Source organism: Balaenoptera acutorostrata, chromosome 5 (assembly GCF_949987535.1).
Source record: "Balaenoptera acutorostrata chromosome 5, mBalAcu1.1, whole genome shotgun sequence".
NCBI classification, from domain to species: domain Eukaryota; kingdom Metazoa; phylum Chordata; class Mammalia; order Artiodactyla; family Balaenopteridae; genus Balaenoptera; species Balaenoptera acutorostrata.
The window spans coordinates 3,368,558-3,386,875 of record NC_080068.1 but is presented as its reverse complement, the minus strand read 5'-3'; the positions used below and the strand labels follow the sequence as shown (position 1 = coordinate 3,386,875).

Below are 18,318 nucleotides of genomic sequence, written 5' to 3'. Positions count from 1 at the left end.
AGCACGGTCCTCTTAACCCTGGTGGGACTGAGTGTGAGCCATACAGAGATCTCCACCCCGCCGCCCAACCGCGTGGCTCACACAGAAGCTGGTCTTGTTTGGCATAGGCTGTGAGGACTTGTCATCTGTGCATTCTCTTGGCCCCAGCATTTTGACAGTAACTGTTTTCGAAGATGTACTTATCTCAGGTAACCATCTTAAACAAGTCTTAAAGGATTCCTTGAACTTGGAACTTTATCATGAGAACAAAAAGATGCACTGAGAATTACTGTAGATACAGGTCAAGAACCACATATGATTTACCCCCCAGCTAAGGCCTAGGATTTGTCACCAAGACTGCTAACCTCCCCCAACCCCGCACCCAGGACCTGCTTCCATCCCCTGCCCGCCAAGGTCAGCTTCTGAGTCAAGCCCCAGACTTGGATACCTTATCAACGCAGAGCTCCAGGCAGCCCCTTCCGAGCAATGAGACTTGGCTGGAAGTGACATTTGAGCTGATAGATACACAGACACTGCATGCCTAGAAACAGGCCCCTAATCACAAATAACACGTGAGCATCTGTGCCGTGAATTCACACCTCCTCGATAGGGAGCTGGTCCATTCCTGAGTGCGATGTAACCCAGGGCAACGTCTCCATCCGCGTCCTGTTCGCTCTCTGGCTCCTTGTCCTTGGTAGCCCTCGATCCCATCCCCCTGACGTCTGTGTCTATAAGAGTCCCACCAAGGTGGCACTTTGTTTCTGTCTAACCGCAGAGATTCCTCGGTGGCTCCCACCGAGATAACTCAGAACTTTGATTTTAAGCACAAACCTTCACCTAGTGGATTTTTATAGCCAGAATAGCTGCTCTTCCTAATTTCCTGTTCTAGGTTCCAGTAAGACCAGCAGGTGGTTTTATTCTTAATTAAGGAAGGCTAAAAATACACCATGGTGGTTACTAGCTTTTGTAAGTTTTGACATGCATCTTGAGTGTGCATCTCAATGTAAACATCACCTTCTTAAAAAAATTACACTTCTTAAAGTTAGTATTAAGCATATGCCATAGGTTTTCAACGAATAGTATTTGATGATGATAGGGAGATAGAAAGCTAAGAAAAAGTTGTATAAATTAGAATGGATTCTAGTAAACCTGACGTTGGCTCCACAGCCAGGGTCCTTTAAATTTACTGTCAAGAATTTGGAAACTTTTGCGTGATCTAATATCCCAAGCACAGGTGGCTAAAATACCTGGACATATGTTTTCTAAATCTTGGCTTTTTAAGATCTTTGGAAGAAATTCTAATATCATTATAAATTTAGGATTATACTTTTCCCTACTATTCATATACAACACTTCCGGGGTACCTCCGCTGCTTTGACAAAAATGCATAGAATGCATAGCAATCTGGAGATATCTATTCTCTTCCCAGGACTGAACCTAGGATCCAAGAAATCTTAATTGAGCAAATTGAAAACAACCCATTCAATAGAGGGGCCCCTGGTATGTGGTCCCACTGTCTCTGGGCACAAAGAAAATGGCATTGAAAATAAGTGCTTTGGAAGCCTTGTGGGCTCCTGCAGCTGGGGAGGAATTCGTAGGAAGTTTCTTTGTGCTGTGATGGTTGTTGAAGTTTTTGTTGAGACAGTTGGTCTCCACAGTGTCAACCACATCCCAAACGGCTGTAAGCACCTTGAGGTCTGAGAGCTGTGTCTTATTTGGCTTTGTACTGACAGCATCCGCAGCCCTCCGTGCAGTGCTTAGCACAGCGTACGTGATCGTCAAGAAATGATGGGAGACGGAGACTGAAATCCCATTCTTTTCTCATTCAGAGTCTTTGTTAAGAGACCAAGTTGCAGAAGGGGGGAGATGAGCCTTTAAGCGTGTGTGAGATTGAGAATTATTTTCCTCCTAGCTTATTCAATAGTCATTTGAGAACTACTTAGCCTATATATTTTTTTTTTTTACTGAAACTTAGTTATACTGTTATGTTCACAATGCCTGAGCTACCACCCCCAGTGTAATTCTGTGTTGTAGAGCTAATTGGACAGTTAACTTGGAACACTCTTCCTAACCTTTGAACTGACAACAGTGCCAACACATTAGGAAACTCCAAGGGTAAGAACGGTCACCAACCAGACACTTGATTATATTTCAGAAACTGTGTACTGGGCACAAGCAGAGACTCGGGAAGCTCCCATGTCGCTTTTCTGTAGGTTGAACAGTTGAATCCACTCGTGTTTCAGACGCTGGTAGGGACCTTCTGCTAACTCTGGATAAAGGGCTGGTAGCAGAATGATTGGTTACTCATCACAAATCCTAACAATTCCCAACAGAATAAGTTCTAGTCTTGCTTTAAAATAAAATTCTAGTGTATCTTGAATTATCACGTGAACAAGGAAAACATTAATCTCTCTGGGGAAGTGCAGAAAAAATAATAGAAATGTGCCTTCTGTCTGAGAGTAAACGAGGCAGCGAGGATTCATAGTGCTTTTCAGGGCAAATCTATGCCTTAATGAAAAACCGAATATGCACAAGTAGCCAGCTGAAGATATTTTCATTTTCCCCCTTTTCTCTCTTTGCATGCTAGTCTGCCTACTATTCTTTATAACGTCTCAGTTTTTGCACCTATAAAACGGGCGTTGCATTAGTTTTCTACTGAGCATAACCTCATACCACACAGCATCTTAAAGCAACACCGTTTATTTGCTCACAGTTCTATAGGTCAGAAGTCCCGGGAAGGCCTGGCTGGGTTCTCTGCTCAGCACTCACTAGGCTGGATGCAAGGTGTTGGCTGTGGCTGTGATCTCACCTGAGGCTTGGAGGCTCTTCCGAGTTCATGGGGTTGTGGCAGCTTTCAGTTCCTTGTGGTTGTAGGACTGAGGTCCCATTTCTCTGCTGGCTGTCAGCCAGGGACCAGTCTCAGCCTCGAGAAGCTGCCCACGTACCATAGCCGTGGTGCCCTCCATCTTTAAAGCCAGCAACAGACGCTCTCCCTCATGTCCAAATCCCTCTCACGCTTCAAATCCCCTTTGCCTGGAAGAGCTCAGATCCTTTTGAGAGCTCACCCGATGAAGTTTGGGCCACTGAGGATAATCTCCCTTTCTTACAGTCAACTGATTTGGGATCTTAATTACATCTGCAAAATCCCTTCACAGCAGTACCTAGTATTTGGTTGAATATCTGGGAGAAGGTGTATATACCAAGGAGTGAGAATCTTGGGGGTCTTTAGAATTCTGTCTTCCACAGGGATAATAACAATAACTTAGAGTGTTGTTAAATGGATTAGGTGAGATGTGTGTAAAGCACTTAGCATAGTATCTAGTACAGACTCTAGTACAGTCTCAAGAAATGGGATCTAGTATTATTAATGTCTCTATATACTGTATTTTCTTGCCTACGTGGATTTTTTCTTAGCTCACTTTATTGTTTTTTTATTTTTTGGCTGTGTTGGGTCTTCATTGCTGCACACGGGCTTTCTCTCTAGCTGCAGTGAGCGGGGGGACTCTTCACTGCGGTGCGTAGGCTTCTCATTGGTGGCTTCTCTTGTTGTGGGGCACAGGCTCTGGGCACGTGGGCTTCAGTAGTTGCAGCATGCGGGCTCAGTAGTTGTGGCTCACAAGCTCTAGAGCCCAGGCTCAGCAGTTGTGGTGCATGGGCTTGGTTGCTCCTCGGAATGTGGGATCTTCCCGAACCAGGGATTGAACCCATGTCTCCTACATTGGCAGGCGGATTCTTAACCACTGCGCTGCCACGGAAGTCCTGGATTTTTAAATTATATTATGATAAGCACATTAGAAACATAATGGAATATGTTTCTCATTATTTGGATACTCCATAGGAAACATATACTGGGGCCAGAGTCAAGGAACTCATGAAACTTAATGTTTAGTCTGTTTGCTGAAAGTTGATGTACTAATTCAAATTAAATAAACAGTGCAGTAAAAAAAAAAAAAAAGGGAGACCAGGATATAATTCATGTTGGTACTCAACTCAAGCTCACATATAATGTGGCATAAAATGAAGTATGAGCCTCTGCATTGTTCAATTTTTGTTTTTTAGTGAGAAAAATGCATCACAGAATCCATGCCTTGAACACTGACATTTTTCAGAGAGAATTGTTTTGTTTCTACTCCTGCTCTGAATATAAAATGAATGCTTCAAATGCTCCATGTACACAAAGGCTTGAAGCCCCCCTTTCTCCCTTCAATAGTTCCAGTCTAGAATAGGCAGCATTATGCAATTTGGTGACCCAGCACCAGCAATGAGAATGCTTCTCACTGGCTGTGGGAAGAAAGACACCTAAGCGGTTAACAGTAATATTTTGCAAATGGAAGCAAGTGAAGAAAAAATTACATTAGCATAAGAAAAGGTAGCCTTAGGGGATTTTCCACTCCAATGTTTGGTACTAAGAGCTCTGCGTTACGAAGGAGGAGGATGGCGAAGAGAAACTCTAGTGTCCACACATTCTTGAAACGCATTGCCATTGTACTCATTCTGCTGACGAGAAAGACCTCATAGTTACAGAGATGGAAAACGGTCCTTTCTAGTAAGGAAAGTCAAAATTGGATATAATAGGAAAAACATCCTGAGCTAAGTATAGCAAGAAAGCAAGAGGATTCCTCAGTGATGGCAGTTCTAGACTAGAGGTGGTTTGGGATTAAAAATGAAATTTTTAAGCAATGATTTTCATTGTTAACTAGAATGGGCCCCAATGTCTGTGATTAATTTAACTCAAATTTAACAGCTCATTTCAGAAATTGTGTCTAATTCACAGTACCTGAATGTAATTACCAGACATATCCTTTTAAATTAATACCTAGATTTATTTAAAGGTTGCTTAATAGGGAATATCCAATTTCAAGGTATGATTATTTTCACTAGTTGAAAACATGCAAAATAACTGTAAAGATTCTCACTGATTTCCTTAAGATAGAGAATATACTAATCAGTTGTTATCTGTTTCTGTGAAGATGTTGAATTAGTTTTTGAATCAGTCTTTGCTTTACTCTTATGAATAACTGACCAGTAAAAAAAAAAAAGATTTTTTTGATTCTGAATTTCATTAGATTTAATAGCAAAGTGAGCATGACTGTCCAAATAGGAGCTTAGAGATTGTGGATGACACTCTTCTTGGGACCCAACACCTGTCCTTTGACAGAGAGGGAAGGGAAAGCACAGAGGCTCAGAGTTATTTTACCTCTTGTGCCTTTTCCTCTCAGTTCAAAAATCAAAAGACCATCTTCTTTCAACTGAATTTAGCATTTCCTGTTTAATTGCTCAACCTGACCTCCTTTTTGACCAGGAACCCAGACTCTCAGACGTGTTTGTGCCCAGTGACCTTGGACTTGATTCATGTTCTTCCTTTTACAGTATGAAGAGTTCAGTCAAGCTGCTGTTGAGAAACTAAGCCACAGATACCAGAACCCATGGTAAGCACATACTAATACATTTTACATCAATTAATTAATGTGTTTCCTTTCTAAATTAGGAATAGGGTTAATATTTTAAAACTTTTTATGTCCTATAGGTTTCTTTGTATAATTATGAATTTTTATTCCTCATAAACAAAATGTTCACTATCTACTAGGTTTTCATTAAGGGGAGGAAAGAGGTGGGGCAAGCATGGTGAGAGCACAGTGGAGAAAAAGGAATCAGCCTGTTAAGAACAGCCACTGGACGGGTCCGGTCCGGTAGCTTTAACTGTATAAATAATTCTTTTTGTGGAAGAACAAGAATATAGTTTTTTTGGCTAAAAAGAACCCTTATGGGACTTCCCTGGTGACACAGTGGTTAAGAATCCACCTGCCAATGCAGGGGACACGGGTTCGAGCCCTGGTCTAGGAAGATCCCACATGCCACGGAGCAACTAAGCCCGTATACCATAACTACTGAGCCCACGCACCACAACTACTGAAACCTGAGCACCTAGAGCCCATGCTCCACAACAAGAGAAGCCACCGCAATGAGAAGCCCATGCGCCACAACGAAGAGTAGCCCCCGCTCGCCACAACTAAAGAAAGCCCACGTGCAGCAACAAAGACCCAATGCAGCCAAAAATAAATTTAAAAAAATAATTTAAAAAGTAAATAAAAATAAAAATTTAAAAACCCTCATTTCATGCTGTTGGCCTAGAAACCATCATAACGGGTCATGTTGGTTAATAAACGTAGTCCTACTGAAGTCACACCATGGCTTGAATTGACACTCTCTTAAGGCAGCTAGTAACCTAAATTAAACATGTCTAGTGCAAGGTATGTTCAGTTACGGGAAAAGCAAAACCTAGGCGTGTCATCTAGATGGAACATATAATTCAGATTTCTGAGAGCGAAAGGGATCAATCAGCACTGCTCTTAAAGACTGCAGATTCAATAATGTCCTTGTTCTCCTCAGACTTTTGGAGGTCAGGGTTTCTGGAGCCAACTTCACCTCCTTTTTAAACATTGAAGATTCCCGTTATTAGCATGTACAAAATTAGTGGATTTTAGTCTGTTTCTGCTATATCACCACAGCGTAAGCTGCACCAAAAAGAGACAAGACCATAAACCCCATGTCAAATGTCTATTAGTTACTACGATACGATCCAGGACAACAAAAGATATCATTGCACAATTCCTACAACTTACAAAGCATGTCCTATGTTTAAAGCCATGGAGAAATAGTTACAATTATTGCATGCAAAGCACATGTTCTCATTTAAATATTCCATTTCATTTGTTCAAATAACATTGCAAGCACCTATTTACAAATACCCTATCAAATATTTCTAAGCAAAAACAACAAAAATAATGAAAGGCCATTGAAAATCACAGTAGCTTCAACAAACATTGGTGATACAAGTGTGAACATCTGCTCGACTTATTTAGACATAAAAAACTTGTTGGAAAGAATCTGAGAAATATTGACACTTTGAGCATTTTCCTTGCATGAAAGAATGTTGGCTACATTCACTTGTAGGGAATATGACATGGATTGTACCAAGTCATGAGGATGCAAAATGTTTATGAGAAAGACCTTGTACCTAGGGAATTGTGGATTCAGTTGGGAAATTGTAGATAAATATATATATCAAAATTATGAAACCAAGCTGCATATGGTGAGTACTAAATTCCTAATGAAGATAATAATAATTAGAAAATTATAACTAGAAAAGTTTTAAAAATTTAAATGTTAATTAGAAAATTATAAGTAGAAAAGTTTAAAAAATTAAATACAATTAGAAAAGTATAACTAGAAAAGTTAAAAAATTTTAAATGTAAAAAAATTTAAATATAAAGTTAAAAATTAGATTTGCCCGCAGCCTCTGGCTCGGGTCCTGTTTCTAACTAGTCAGGTGCCAGTAACCTGAACGCTGCCCTCTCGAGACTAAGCACAACTGCTGCTTAAAAGCCTTCCGGGCCCCACCTTCAGGCTGGAGAGAGGCTCTTAAAGAGAATGCTGACTCTGACAGGCCCAGGTGTGCCCACCTGCTTGCATTCCCTCAGCTGGACCAAGGGCCATCTCCATCCTGGGCAAGTTTTGTGCTTAGCCTCCCCGACCATTTTCATGTTCTGTCCTCTCAGTCAACTGCATTCACTCTATAAATCTAGCACCTCCTGTGTTCAAAGCACTGCTAGATCCTGCAGCCACAATGCTGAACAAGACAAGCCCGGTATATGCCCTTCTTGGAATTTGTATTCTAGGGAAGGGGAGAAACATTGAACAACTATGTCATACTGTCTTTCATGCTTTTAAATAATTTTTTTAAATGACAAATATAATGCATGCTATGGCAACAAATCAAATGATATAGTGGTATATTAAGGAAAAGTTAATATCCTGCCCTATTCCGTGCAGTTCATGATAAAACATTTCATTACAAAGGGTGTTTATGGGGTGGAAAGAGAAGGTTTTACCAGGGACATCGACCTGGACTGAAGGTCAGAGAAGTGTTCACCCAAGAAGTAATTATTAAGTTGGCTTGGAAAGGTGAGTATAAGATCATTCCTAGCCCAGGGAACGGCCTGAACAGGGCTCAGAGGATGGAAAGAATGTATCTAGTTAGGACCAGGGTGGCAATGGGAGGGGAGCAAGATGAAGGGCAGATTTTGTAGAACCTTGTGGCCAGGTTAGAAGATTTGAATTTTAACCTAAGAACAAAGAGAATTCATTGGAAGATTTAAAATAGAAAGCAACGTAATCCAATTTTTTTTGAAGATCCCTCTGGAATGTTGGAGTGCTGTGTGGAGAAAAAAATTGAAAAGTGACAAGACAGTTGTAGGAAGCTCAGCCAGGAGACAGTTTCATTTTCAACAGGTCCCTCTTGAGTTTTCACTGTGCTCTGTAAACAATCCAAAATAAATTGTGATGATGGAGTCTGTGAGAAGGGAAGGATTGGAGCTGAGCTTTCAAAGACATGCAGGCTTTAAATAAAGAGAAGAGGTGATGTTTGCTATGCCGATGGGGAGCAAGAATGTACTCAGCGATGGGATGCAGCAGATTTCAGCATTATCTTAATTTTACAGGTGAAGGAATTGAGCTTCGGAGGCTAAGGTACATGCACAAGGGCACAGAGCTGATATATCAGTCCAAGGTGACTGATGCTGTGGATCTGGGTGGGGATCTGGGCTTGGACCTTTCTCAAGGGCTCTCCAAGCGATTCTGATGATCAGCCAGGGCTGAGCGCCACTCGTGAGGACAGAGAGGAAGGGGAAGAGCCTGGGGGGCCGGGGCGCCCACACAGAGGACAAGGTGAGTGAGGGACCACAGAGCCTCAGAGGCAGGACCCTGAGGACAGTAGGAGGCTGTAAGAGCCAGCGAAGAATTCAAAGAGGAGGGTTCCATACGAGGAAATGGAAATCCCAGAAAACAATAACAGACAAATATTTGGAAGTTATCAGCGGTCTCAGAAAAAGCACTAGAGGAAGAGGAGGATGAGTTGAGTCAATACAACCAACACTGAAGAATTTTTGTCCACTGACTTAATAGAGGCAAGAGTCCACCTTGTTTTCGAGACCAGAAGTCCAGTCGAGGACAATGACAGGATTTCCTCCATTCTGGGGCATACTCTTAAAATTTAACTTTCTTGAAATCAGGATGTGTTTTATAATAATTGTTTATAGAGGTAGGGCCTCTTTTTCTCTTCCCATGTAAAGCTGTTATTAAATCAGTGGTGTGTTATCCTGTTTATTGCATCTTAAAGACCAGTAAAGATATACTTCAACAGACTTGAGATGAAGACCTTAATTAATAAACAGGGTCCTTGCTCTCAAGTAGCTGACAGACTCTCAAGACAGATAGATGTAAACAGATTTCAATACAATATCCATTGATGGAGAACGATTGCAGTAACTGGGTGTGGGTTGACTCTATTTTTTTTCTTCTGAATTAAAGGAAACATTCTCTTGCTTTAAATACAGAAGTTTCTCGAGACATGTGACCTGATGATTAACTCATTTTTATGTGGTCTCTTCTGTTTGCAGTTGGGTGTTTTCCAATATATACAAACAGTATGTTTAATTTCAATAAGAAGAATAAAAAGCACAGATAGGAAATGGGAGAACAGTTTACAGTTGAATTAAAAGAGTCAAATTATAAGAGAAGGCACTGCAAATAGTGAATGGGCAGGGCTTTTTGTTTTGTTTAAGGAGTAAGTGAAGTCTGTAGAAGCTACACATTATTGAAAATTGTGGGGCATGGAAATATCTTGCTTTCTTTTTCTCTTCCTTACATTTAACACAGAGCTTGGCATACATGGGTACTCAATACATATTTGCTGAATCGGTGTAAAAGACAAATACCAGTTCTTCTTGTACTCCGAATGGCAGAAATTGGTATAGCTCCGGCCGGAAAAGCTGGAGAACTTCAAGTCGTGAGGACTTCCTAAGAGAGGTGAAATTTAACCTGGATTTAGAAGGAGCATTTTAGGAAAATCTATGGCTGCCTACCTGGGTAAACTTGTTATCCATGCAAATGAAAGTCTTGCTGAGATTATAAAATCAACAGTCATTCACAGGCAAACCTCCTTCCAGAAAGGAGCTGCTGATATGACTCTGCCCTAATGTCACTACAAAGTTGCCTCTTTGCCACTCATTTGCTGATGCATAGATTTGTCTTAGGACTAATGTCTTAAGGACTTGTTCAGGTTCCCATGGACAGCCATTGTCAGTAGACAGTGGGGGCAGGGTGTGGGTGTCAAGGAGGCTGCAGATTCTAAGGTGAGAGTGATCAGACTAGGTGTCAGCCATGCAGAGAAGAGCACCACGAGTTTTAAAAATCAGAATGAACTACAACCTCCCCTGACTTTTCATTTACTTGAGGATCACATCTCTTTTCAGAGTGTTGGCTCTCCTAGTCTGCTTTCCTGTTTTCTGCCTTTTCATAATCAAGGGGTTTGTTAGCCAGTTCCCATCCTCAGGAGGTGCACAGCACGGCATGGTCTAAAGAGTGTGAATTGAGAATCAAGACAGCTGGTTTCACTAGGAATTTATCCTCCAGGAAAATAATGAAGGAGGTACAGAAAGGTTTAGCTAGAAAGGAGTCCAACGGTGTTTGCAGTAATGCAAATTCAGAAATAACCTAATATCCCCCAGGTAAGGGATTGTAAGAAGTGATGAAGTGGGATCTATAGTGGTTAAGAGATGTGGTACATATATACAATAGAATATAACTCAGCCATAAAAAAAGAATGAAATAATGCCATTTGCAGCAACATGGGTGGACCTAGAGATTATTATACTAAGTGAAGTAAGCCAGACAAAGACAAATATCATATGACATCACTTATATGTGGAATATTAAAAAAATGATACAAACTTATATACAAAACAGAAATAGACTCACAGACATAGAAAACAAACTTATGGTTACCAAAGGGGGAAGTGGGGGAGGGATATATTAGTAGGTTAGGATTAACAGATACACACTACTATATATAAAATAGGAAACCAACAAGAACTGACTCTACAGCACAGGGAACTATACTCAATATTTTGTAATAACCTATAAGGGAAAAGAATCTGGAAAAGAATATAAATATATATGTATACATACATATATGTATAAAACTGTGCTGTACACCTGAAACTAACATGATATTATAAATCAACTATACCTCAATAATAAATAAATAAATACAAATATTAAACAAACAAACAAATATAGTTGATAAAGAAAAAAAAGTGCAAGGCTCTGAAGCAGACTTCCCGCATTCAAGTCCCCGCTTTACCACCTGGTAGCTGTGACACCTTGGATGAGTTACTTAAACTATTTATGCCTCAGGTTCCCAATCTGTAAAATGATTAGAATCTACTCTGCTGGTTGTTGTACAGATGTGTTGTTACACATACAGCACTTAGAACAGCACTTGGTACATACTAAGTGCTCAGTAAATAGTGTGACCATATATTTTCTCACCCAAAATAGAACACTTTTGAGAGTGAAACAGGAAGCTAATGGAACTGATCACTTGGACAAGAGACTAACCTGAAGGTATCCTGAACAAATCAGGTCACTCTGTTAATAAATGTTATCAATTAGTTAAATAAATGAAGTACATTGAAATAATGTAACAAAATGCATTTATTACAATTCCTATTATATTGTTAGCAAAAAAATCAGTATAGAGATTCAGTATAGGAGAGAAATTTCATGCTATATAGTTGAGTTAATCTCACAAAAGTAGAACAAAAAGTCCAAGAGACAGAAAAGAAGAAAGTGAAAAATAATAAAGTAAGAAATCAATTAAAATTAAATTAGTCAAATATCTGACTAATAGGAGACCTCAAAAGAGATCAGAGAAAACAGAAGAAAGAAAATCAATAAGAAAATTTCTCAGAAGGGAATAACATGAATTTCCAGATTGGAAGTCTCCACCAAAGCAAAATGACAACAACAAAACAACTGTGTTAAGGCATGTCACTGTGAAACTTCACTGCTGGGATGAAGACTACTGTCAAGCCCTCCAGAGGAAAACTAGGACATATATAAAGGATCCAGAATCAATAAGGCATCACACTTCTTGACAGCAATACTGGGCTCTGGAAGACACTGGTCAATGACCTCCCTGTCTGCAAGAAAGTGACTTTCAACCCGGAATTCTATACCCAGCCCAATTATCATGTGGGAAGGTTGAAAAGAGACATTTTCATGTATGTATGTATGTACTCAAAAAAATGCATTTTTCCCTAAGAAGCAACTGGAGAATATTATCTAGCAAGACAATAGGGGGAAATCCAGGAAAGAGAAAGGAATATGATCCAAGAAACAAGAGACCTAACAAAGGTGACAGGAAAAGGGCATTCCCAAAATGGTAATGGAGAGAACCAGGAATGTGGCTGTACAGGGGCCCAGAGGAGGAACAGGACAAGTGGGATCTCTCCAGGGGGCATGTACTGTGTACAGATATTGGGTGAAGTTCCAGAAGAAGCAAATGAGCTAAAAGTGGGTACTTTTGGAGAAGAGAATATTGGGACAGGGAGCAGGGAGAGACAGGGAGTATTTTTAATTATAAGCATTTTAGTACTATTTATTTATTTATTTATTATTTATATATTTTGTTGAAGTATAGTTGCTGTACAATACTATATGTTACAGGTGTACTTATATAGAGTGCTCTTCACAATATTCACTTTAGTACTATTTATATGTATTATGTACATGTACCTAAATGATTGCATTAAAATGGAAAAAAATTAGCACTACATTGTGTGAAATGTACAAGCACTTTATCTTGATAAAAATGAAAATTAATTATAAAGTGGGAGAAATAGAAACTCAGTCAACTAGAGTTTTAGTAGTTAAGGTCCTCAGTTTAAAAAATTTCTAACACTAGGACTTTCAGTACTAAAGAAATATGCACAGACCTGAATAAACTGGGCTTTCTGTTTATTCAGAAAGGTAGAAGGTGTGCCTGTATTTGGCATTAGTTAAGGGTTGTGTAGAAAATTGCCTGTTTTATTTCATAATGAAATACTGCCAAAGCCAGTTGTTGAACTAGCACAGACTTAATGACAGCCACTATTTAAAAATATATTGGTACATAAATGCTTGCTTTTTTCTTGGAGTTGTTTTCCTCAAAACATCCATAAATCTTGACAACTTTCTATTTTTAAGGCTGTCGGTGACTGGCACATTGGAGGGATTCCAGTGAACATTAAGGAGCAAAATGCTACAATTTTTTCAGAAATTTATTTTATTGAAGTATAGTTGATTTAGAATGTTGTGGTAGTTTCTGCTGTACAGCAAAGTGATTCAGTTATACACATATATACATTCTTTTTCATATCCTTTTCTATTATGTTTTATCACAGGGTATTGAGTATAGTTCCCTGTGCTGTAGAGTAGGACCTTGTTGTTTATCCATTCTCTATACAATAGTTTACAACTGCTAACCCCAAACTCCCAGGCCATCTCTCCCCTACCTACCTCCCTCTTGGCAAACAGAAGTCCATTTTCTATGTCTGTGAGTCTGTTTATGTTTCATAGATAAGTTCGTGTGTGTCATATTTTAGATTCCACATATAAGTGATATTATATGGCATTTGTCTTTCTCTGTCTGACTTACTTCACTTAGTATGATAATCTCTTTCTGCAATTGGCATAATTGCTGCAAATGGCATTATTTCACTCTTTTTAATGGCTGAGTAGTATTCCATTGTATTTTTTGAGATCATCAGCACCTGTTCCTCCCTTTGGCTAGTTACCTTAAAACTGCCTTTGTACTTCCTTCCCTGGACCCACCCCCCCCCCCCAGCCTCCTTCCCCAGCCGCCTCTCCATCATTGTAGTGTCGGGGGAGGGCTCTCAGGAAGCTCAGGGGCAGTAGGGTCAGTGCAGAGCTCCCGTGCTGCTCACTGTTGTGGTGCCACACAGACAGCGGAGGCCCATTTATCCTTTCAGTAAATATCCAGCTGCCAACTCCATGCCAGGCACCGTGCTAGGCCCGGGGATTCAGGAGTGAACAAGACAGGTAATTCCTGCCTTCCTCATATTCCATCAGGAGAGACAGGACAGAAACAGCCTAATGTCTGACTGATCATTTCATTGTAGGAGGTGCTATATGGAGAAACACAGGCTGTGCGTCAATGTTTCTTGTTGATTGAGTAGATACTCCTCATCCCAGGATGGAGCGTTTATAGCAGAGGGATACAGTACAGCTGTTAGTGAAAGGAAAGCCAGGGGAAAAAGAGTCAGTGCTGTTATTCTTAAGAAGAAAACTTCCTGGTTGATCACTTGGTGTCCAGGTGGGGAAAATTCAGTTCATGTCAGAATGGGACCCTTCGCGGCAAAGTACCCTCCGTGGAACTTCCGAACACTACTGAAGCCTGAAGTGTGTAAGAAAGAGGCACTCGCAATTCACTGGCCTATGACCTTCCCTTTCTCAGCATTTCACATGTCAGAACGGTAGCTCTTAGGGCCTGTTTCAGGAGACAGGGTCTCCGAAAGAACAGCTGCTGGTCCTAAAGGAATAGGTTATGGTCTTGAAATCCAAGCACGGCCTGCAATCCAATACAGATGTTAGGCCCAGGCAAAGGCAGTTTATGTGCTGAAAAGACTGCAGAAAAACAAGGACAAGGTGTGTTACAGGTGTTTGGAATGTTTTATTTCGCTATTTTAGATTCAATTTTTCAAAGCCATAAACATGCCCCAACCATGGTCATTTCAAACATGCTTATATTACTGTTTTTGGTGAAACTCGGTCCTTGTCTTCTCTGAAGAAAGAGTTCAACAAAGACACAAAGATTGCAAAGCAGGCCCAGCATTTATTAGAAGCACAGTACGTGTGGGAGAGCACAGGGGCAGACTTGCAGAGTGAGGTGCACCTTATAGGGGCAGCTTAGGTTGTTAATATGGGGTTTAGATGAGGATGGCCCCTTTCCCTCCCCTATGATCACATCATCTGCAATTCCTTATTTGGGCTTCCACAAGGTACCGTTTTGAATCTTCCCCGTGAGCGTCCAAGCGAAACCCATGTGGGGAGGGGGTCAAAACCGCAATGCTAATGGTATTATAATGATATCACAACGCAGCCCAGATTACTAGAGGATGACCTGGGACCCCCTTTGCGCATGTGTCAGGCTGGGAAGTCCTCTCGACCACAAGAATGAGGAGGCTGCGGTGGGCTGCTTTGTCTTTCACCCAATCAGGGCGTGTCGTTCCTGTTGATAGTTTATCTCAAAGGGTCAGCATGAAACTGGCTGCAGCAGGTTAACCCGAGGCCCCTGTATCTCTTACCTCATTACCAACATCTATGGAAGTGGTTTACAAAAGATCAATGACATCATGTGGCTTCCATCTGTCTACATGACCAGATGAAGCAAGAGAACAATAATCACACAGTCCATTTGACGTGCACTATTTACCATTCTCTCTGCTTTTCACTATTTCTTTCATTTGTTCTTTTAAGCCTGCTCATAATGCCAGGTTTTCTGCAGCTGACAGAGTTGGGCAAAATTCCTCCATCTTGTGAAACGTAGATGCTCTCGGACCTCAGTTCGCGGTAAAAGGGGAAATAGTAACACCTGTCTCATGGGGCTGTCTTGAGGATGAAGTGTGAGTGTAGTGTATAAGGCATCCAGCATGGATCTGACACGCAGGAGGGTAGCTTCTTTCCCCATTTTAAGAAAGTCTCAAAATGATCGTAGGATTCGCCACTTTCTTAAGGCTTTCTATTCCTTCTTTAACACTATCACCTCAAAATAGATGACTTCTAATTCTATCCTTTTCCATAAAATTCTGTCTAAGGGCACTGGACTCTTTGGAGATATATTATTTGCTTTCTGCTTTAGAAAAACGATCATTTAAAAACTTTTCCCCTGCTGTTTTCCTGGTAAGGGTCAAACCACTTCAAACAGTTTGAGTTCGGAAAGACTTTAGCTTTAGTGGGGGTGGATTTATCATCTGGCACATTGGTTCTCATCAGTGTTACCACTAGTTTCATGATTGGGGCATTTCCCCAAGCGCTCATGGAGCACAGAGATGGGGCAGAGAGGTGCACTGCTCAGACGGGACATCTGAAGACCATGGAAGAAAAAAAATCCAGGAGTCCCTGTAGCATGTGTGTTTTGAAATGATTAATAGTCAGAAGGAAAGTTTTTCTTCAGCATTGGCATTTTTCTTGAAATTCTTTTTATTCCAAATTAAATAGTCCCATTGATATTCCAAGAAGAGGAAATACCCTTTTCTGACCACTTTGGTTTATAGCCTTTAATTGGGCCACTCGTTTATTGAGTCAGTAAATCAATAAATCCTTTGGGAGTGCCGTCCTTTTCCGTCAAGCAGCCCCTAGTGTAGTGGGGAAAACAGACACATCGATGATTCTGACACGTGGACAGAGGAATGATAGAGCCACGCCGGGTATTATGCATATAACCAAGCACAGGGGTGAGGAGAAGAGGCAGGGAGGCTCTCTGTAGAGGGGTCTGAAAAGGTGAGGTTAGGTAACAAAGGGTGAGGAGGGAAGGAGTGTTTTAATAAGAGCAGGCATCAGTACGAAAGTCCAGAAGTGATAAATAGCTGTGATTGATGCAGTAAATGTTGCAGTGCTGCTGGATCCAAAAGTGTAGTGGATGGTCCGGAGACAGGTGAGACCAGAGTAGTCGTCAGGAGCCAGACCAGGAAGAGTTCACTCTTGAGTTCTGACCTCCAGAGTATGGGAGCCCCAAGAAGGGACTTACAGTTTACTCACCCACCCTTCTACACAGTACCCAAAGTGATGAAGTTGGGTTTACATTTTGGGTAGAGGGTGGGCATGAGCAGGGAAATCAGTGGAGACAGGGGGACAGGCAGTTGTCTATTAGAGGAGAACGGTGGTGATCTCGGGGAATGGGAGGCATGATGGACAGGGGAAACAGGTTTCAGAATTATCAAGGAGTGTAAATTTGGCAGGACTTAGGTAATGCGTGTGGGGGATGAACCTAAGGATGGAAGCAGTGGAAATTCCCAATCTCCAGTTTGCATGCATAACTGGATGGATAGTGGACCGACTGAGACCACACATGAGCAAGATGTCCCTTTAACAGTGATGTGGTGATGAGCTCAGGTGGATCTGAAGTCCCCATGGGACAGTAACAAGCAGAGAGACAAACATGTGAAATGTGTGCTGGGAGTTTGTCATCATAGTTGGGTTGTATTCAAAAATACAGGTGTGGATGAGAAGGGAGAAGACCAGAGAAATAAGAGCAGAATTGTAGGGCGTTGGGACTCTGATTGTTGGAAGGAAGGAGAAGGGCTGTGAAAGAAGACGGGCAGAAGCAGCGGAGAGCCAGGAGCACCACGCTGAGTGAAAGGAGATGTGACCCGAAAAACATCCACGAAGAGAGTAGACGGGAGTCATCAGAGATCTAGGTGAGAATAGGACAATGAGAACGATTTGTGAGATGGAGAAGGAAACGAGGGATAGAAGCTCAGATATGGCAGGTGGGGTGTGATTGGGTGGGTGGGGGAGTGGAGTCACAAGTACAAGCCATCGTTTTGTCACAGAACCAAACTTGGGTCCACTCGCCCACATGCAGTAAAGTCAATCTACTGACACCAGGTTGTGGTGAAGGAAAGTGCAGCATTTATTTCAGGGCACCAAGCAAGGAGAATGGGCAGCTCATGCTCAAAAGACCCCAACTCCCCAATGGCTTTCAGGGAGGGTTTTTAAAGGCAGTGTAAGGGAGGGGCCTGCAGGGTGTGTGGTCAGTTCATGCACAATTCTCGGATTGGTTGGCATCAAGGTGAGGTTTCAAGTATCATCAACCTTCTGGTTTCAAACAGCTTAGGGTCTATGTGCTTGTGGTCAGCACTTTTCATCTGGTGGGTCTGCTTCCTGTAGAAACAAATGAGGACTGTGTGTCAGGCTTTCATCTGTATCTTTCAAGGAACTGGGAGTTTGGTGATTCTGCCATGTGGTGGATTTACAGTCTAAATTTTTGCTAGTTCCCCGGCCCAACAGCTATTCTTTGTTTCTACATCTTCACATTCCTAATCATTAACTCTGGAGCAGCCTTTAGAGACTCAGGGGAGACCTGGGAGACTAAAGCAAAAGCCTTTTACTTCAAAGGATGGGGACACAGGAGCTTGTACACAGTTTCAGTTCTGAAAATTTTTGATTAAGACATGAAGAAAATGTGAATAGTAACTAGTGGCATGAGGGGCCAAGGGTAGGCTTTTTTAGGATGTGAGAAACATTATCCAGAGAAGGGCTGAGGGCGGTGGGGCCCTGGCCTCAGGTAAGTGCTGATGCAGCCGTGGGCCCGAGGGAGGCCCTGGAGGAGGAGGAAGACTCCCTCACTCCCAGAGGCCAGGAGGAAGGAGATGGACTTCCTTGTCTACACAGCTGGGGATGTGCTTGTACCTAAGTGTGTGGTCTGCGTTGGTG

General features: G+C 41.5%; 1 protein-coding gene across 1 annotated transcript in view; it reads left to right on the top strand.

The window, feature by feature from the left end:
- Positions 1–18,318, top strand: part of SPMIP2 (sperm microtubule inner protein 2) — a 102,266-nt gene that overhangs the window by 53,192 nt on the left and 30,756 nt on the right. Inside the window, exon 3 of the mRNA XM_007184140.2 lies at positions 5,350–5,408. Coding sequence (XP_007184202.2) covers positions 5,350–5,408 — 59 coding nt within the window. The remainder of the gene's footprint in view (positions 1–5,349; positions 5,409–18,318) is intronic.